The following is a 5,327-nucleotide window of genomic DNA, read 5'->3' as shown; positions in this document are numbered from 1 at the left end:
GGTTAACAGTGTATATAAACTGCAACAACATAACTGAAATGGAAAGTGAAATCCTTCATAGAACGCTTACCTCTTCGTTCCCCTTATATCTCTTGCGGTCTGCCGTTACTGCAAGAAAAATAGAAAACAATCAGAAGGCAACTATGTCTTTTCCGAATTTATGTCTATAAACAACACATTTTCGTTCAAATTCCACACAGTTTTTTTATACTAAAAAATTAAGTTGTGAATAGTCTGAATACAAAAAGCACCATTTGATCCGTAAGACTATAACAATTAAGTAACTGGGCAAATTACCTATTTAATTATATGGGTTCTTGGGAAAATTTTCTTTGGTCTTCATCCGCTTGACTTCGTCCTATCGGACATGAAATCGCAATTCGGAGATCCTGCCTTTTGTATGACCGTGTTGTGTTAGTAAGGTCGAAGAACCAACACCATGCTATACCATATCATGCAAATAGCTAGATGCACATATTATTATTGTATTGGATGTCGGTTTACTTACGCAAGGGCGATAAGAATTTTATGTCTTCTCGTTTGTTTCGGTTATTAGATTTAAAGAGACCTAGATAATGATATAAATCTAGACACAACACATCCCAACAGCAAAAGACGCTGCTACGCCATTTCTTCCCCACCTGGCTTAATTTTTTCTAATTCAGTGACAGGTCTAGCGTATTTCCTTTCTTTTCGTGCGCTGTCGTATCCTGGCAAAGGATTCTGATAGTAAAACCAATATTGTTTGATAATCATTTGACTTAAACAAACCAATAATATGTTCTCAAATCTTTTAAAGAAAGTGTTGGAGCATAACGCAAAGGGTACATTGATGTATAACTTGAAAACAAGAAATATTTTATATAAAATCATGTCAATATTATCTTTCCTATGGATACATACTAGCGGCTGAAATGATGTTCTAAGGCTTCGAATTACGATTATTTTCTTGGGAAGTTGCATGATCTTTTCTTGACTATCAGGTTTCTCTCCTTGTCGGGACAATTCTTGTTAGAATCAAGAAGTTTGATCTATGCCAAAGCTTTCAAAACTGCAGGAAAACCCTATCTCATCAGTACCTACATTTGCATGATTATTGCTAATGTCTTTTGAGCGACGCGTGCCGGTTTGTATAGGCGCCCGTTTCTGCTGTCAAAAGAAGCAAATCTGCAAATGAATAAGAACTCGTGACTACTGGAAGCCACAAAAGTATGAATGTCAGTAAGGGTTACATAACTTTGTCTTCTGCATTTATTTATCGGGGGTTGAGGAGGAGGGAGAGCGAGAGCGAGAGAGAGCGAGAGAGAGATAGATAGATAGAGAGAAAGAGAGAGAGAGAGAGAGGGAATTTGATACGGGGAAGAAAGAAAGTGAAACGAGAGGGCAGGAAAGGAAGGGGGAGGGGGAATTTGAAAAGTTAGCTAAATATTCCAACATGTGCACAATATTCTGCGTCTTGAAACAGAAACCAGTTTACGTTGCTCTAAGATATCAATCTCACTAAGTTTACCCCCTCCCCCCACACACCCACCCAATCTTCCCGAACTTTCCATCTACACCTCTTTCTATTCTTTCTCTAACCAAGTCATATGTTTAATGAAAAGGGACTTTCACAGTTGAAGTTCTACCTATCTAAAAAAAACTAGGCTGTTAAACAATGGCCCGCGGGCCATATGTGGTCCTCAACAGAGTTGTGTGCTGCCATCTGGCCTAATGTGGCCTTCTGCATGGTTTAACGCAGCGCGCAGAAATATTGGGTGAATTAAACAGACAGACGAACAACAAAGAAGATCAGACATCAATATATCATCATAACAGTGATCACGTCGATCTGAACACGTGAGCGGAGACTAGCTTTTGTAATATCATAGAAATTTAAGCCCCGTATTCCTGGGCAGCGATTCTTTTTTTGTATTTTTATTGTAACAGAAAAGTAAGCTTACCTAGCTTACTGTGTGCAATAAAAAAATGTAGTAGTATTTACACCCTCTTCAACACCGTTTAGATAATGTAGGAAACGGGTTTCGACCCAGCCTGTCAGGGCCAACTCGGACTTTGAGTCATACAACTTTCCCGCTTGAAGACCGTTACTCCATAAAAGGCGAATAAATCGCAGAGGTCCCGTGTGCAAGTTGAGCACGTTAAAGATCCTTTAGTGGTCCTAAAATCGATAAGAATAGGCTTCAGCCGCCACCCGGGCAAAATTCAAAATTATTAATTCCTACCACAACTGAAAATGTATAACGTGTCCCGAGCGCTCATATAACCTTATGCAGTTGCGAGCGCCGTAAAAATCTTTAAAAAAATAATCTCCCCACTCGGGAATCAAACTCAGGTCTCCTGCGTGCGATGGTGAAGCCTTCTACTACTCCACAGACACTGGCAAGTCCAGTTTAAAAAGGCGCGACTCTTTGTTGTTCATAACCCAGCCGGAGAAGTCGTCATTCCGAAAAGTTTGCCCACGCCTACTCTAAAATCATCTTATCTCTCTCCTCGACATGGACCTGATTATTTCAATATATTGCTTGGTTACCCGCTCAATATTATGGTGTTTTTGTATGTGTAATAATAAATGCGTTCTTGTTTATGGTTCTAGAAGGAGATATGTTTATGGACTTTTAATATCACAGGTCTACAATGAAGATAGAGTTATATTATGTACTCGTTTTGGGTTTGATATGATAACAGTTTCACTGCTCTTTCATTTCTGTAAGGTTACTTAATTAAGAGGCTGTCCACAGTGTGATGATCTATGATCACAAGAGAAAGCATTTTAATGTATGCGGCGTGTGTATGTAGGGAGGGAAAGGAGGGAAGGACATAATATAGATAGGGAGAGTTAGACACAAAGAAAGTGAAAAGAAAGGACAGAGAAGGACGGGAAGGGGGAGGGGGGTGCTGAGGGGATGTGACTCTTCGAAAGTTAGATAGATGGAAAGATAGATAGATAGATAGATAGATAGATAGATCGATAGATTGATAGATAGTTTCTCAGATAGATAGATAGACAGATAGATAGCGGCGTCTGTGGTGCAGCGGTTAGGCGCTTCGTCGTCGCAAGCGGAAGATGTGAGTTCGATTCCCCCTTGGGAAAGTCTTTTTAAAAATCAAGTTTCTCCATCTATCTGCCAGGACAGGTTAATCTCTCATAGGCAGGGTCGAGGTGCCACGCTTCCTAGTTGAGCTACATTTTGTCAACGGGAACGTAAAATATGCTGGATTGATTGATTGATTGATTGATTGTATGTGGACGGCTCTTTTCGTTTATGCAGATGGTCAATTTAGATTGAGATGGTCTCAAGGTTTTCTTCATGTAGGCCTAACATTTGATTCAACAACGAACACCATTAACACAGATACAACTAACTGGTTGATTGATTGATTGAGTGATTTGTTTATCTGTTTGTTTACTTTACTTTTTTACATTACAGTTCTGGGAGGTAATGTCAGACGAGCACGGCATAGACCCCACTGGGACATATCACGGGGACTCTGACCTGCAGCTGGAGCGGATCAATGTCTACTATAATGAGGCTACAGGTTTGTATAATTGTTTGTTTGTTTGTTGTCGTACCTACATCTCGCGCAGATACATATCTATTATAACGAGGATACAGGTCTGTCTGACTGTTTGTTTGTTTGTTGTCGTACCTACATCTCGCGCAGATATATGTCTGTTATACGATGATTCTGGTATGTTCGTTTGCTTGTTTGTTGATTTGTTTGTTTGTAGTCGGACCAACAATTGGGGAGGATCAATGGCTATCATTACGACGCTACAGGTCTGTTGTATGTTTGTATGTTTATAGTTTTTACAACTGGAGAGAGAACACGTCTGTTTATTTGTTTGTTTGTTGGTTCCTTTGTTTGCTTGTTAGTTTGTTAGTTGGTTGTCCTACCTACAACAGGCGAAGACAAAAGTCTGTTTATATATTCGTGTTTTTGTTTGTTTGTACCTACTTGTGGGGACGACACATGTATGTAATCTTGTTTGTTGTTTGGTTGCCCTGTCTACAACAGGCGAAGACAAAAGTCTGTATGTATGTTCGTGTGTTTGTTTGTTTATTGTCGTAACTAATGGAGAGGTCACATGTCTGTATGTTTGATTGTTTGTTTGTTTGTTTGTTTGTTTATTTGTTTGTTTGTTCGTTGGTTAGTTGTCGTACCTGCAACTGGCAAAGACAAGGGTGGTCTGTCTGTTCGTTTGTTTGCTTGTTTGTTTGTTTGTCTATATATTGTCGATCCTATTGTTGGAGAGGACCAATGTCTACTGTATTGAGGCCACAGGTCTGTTTGTTTATCTGTTGTCGTACTTACGACTGGTGTAGACACATATGTGTCAGTTTGTTGTCGGAACTAAATAACTTAACAGAACAAAAGTCTAATATAATGAGGCTATAAGTCTGTACACCTGTACGCTTGTTTGTTTGTTTGAGAGTTTGTATGCTTTGTTTGTTTGTTTGTTTGAGAGTTTGTATGTTTTGTTTGTTTGTTGTTGCAACTGTCTGTTGCTCTATATTAACCCCATGTGCCCGAAAGCAAATTTCTTATCGGACTTTAACTACCCTTACGTACACCGAGGGTACACCCCAGTGTGAAGGATTCTGGTATGAATGGGATCTGCGTCACTTTTATCTCAATAAGGTCGTTTAAAGAGGCGTGACTTCCGAATTTAACATCTATCTTCGATAGAATCGAATCAAATGGAAGGGGAACCCTGAAAAGTTTCCAAACAAATGGAGTGTTAGAACACCCCATACGGGGTTTCGAATCGCGGTCGTCCACATCATAGTTCGGTGTGGCACTGCCTGAACTATCGGCGCTCTCTTCAATAGAAGGTTAATTAGAAGCTAGGTGTGGTTAAAAATACCCATATCACACCTGTAAAATTGATAGCAAGATACACCCCTACACTTTCCTTGATTCCAAAAGTATTGAGGACGTCTCTATTATGGATCATGTCAAGGAAGTCAAGATCTAAAGGGAGGAAAGTTGTGCTTGGGTAATCTACATTTTCTATGTCTACCGCCCAGGCAAAGCTATCAAACTGCGGATTAAAAATGCGAAAACACTAACAAACTTGTAAGATCTTTCGCTGTTTATATACAGCTAGGTACCCATACCCACTAGGTGAAGTGAGGACAATTTGTGTACAATTATTTTTCTAAAGACACAAAGCAGGGTCCCTGACAGGATTCAAACCCATGATCTTACGTTCGAGATCTTGAGAGTCTGACTATTAGACAACTGACGCCACGGCGAATAATATGAGGTGGATTTCGCACATATGCAAAGGGTGTTTTGGGGGGTCGTGTGTGTGTGTGGGG

General features: G+C 39.9%; 1 protein-coding gene across 1 annotated transcript in view; it reads left to right on the top strand.

The window, feature by feature from the left end:
- Window positions 1-5,327, top strand: part of LOC101847143 (tubulin beta chain) — a 41,134-nt gene that overhangs the window by 16,329 nt on the left and 19,478 nt on the right. The window contains exon 2 of the mRNA XM_013088046.2: window positions 3,432-3,540. Within this exon, the coding sequence (XP_012943500.1) occupies window positions 3,432-3,540 (109 nt within the window). The remainder of the gene's footprint in view (window positions 1-3,431; window positions 3,541-5,327) is intronic.

The sequence above is a fragment of the Aplysia californica genome, unplaced genomic scaffold, assembly GCF_000002075.1.
Source record: "Aplysia californica isolate F4 #8 unplaced genomic scaffold, AplCal3.0 scaffold00677, whole genome shotgun sequence".
NCBI lineage: Eukaryota > Metazoa > Mollusca > Gastropoda > Aplysiida > Aplysiidae > Aplysia > Aplysia californica.
The sequence above is the reverse complement of the archived record's forward strand: the minus strand, read 5'-3'. Positions and strand labels throughout refer to the sequence as shown.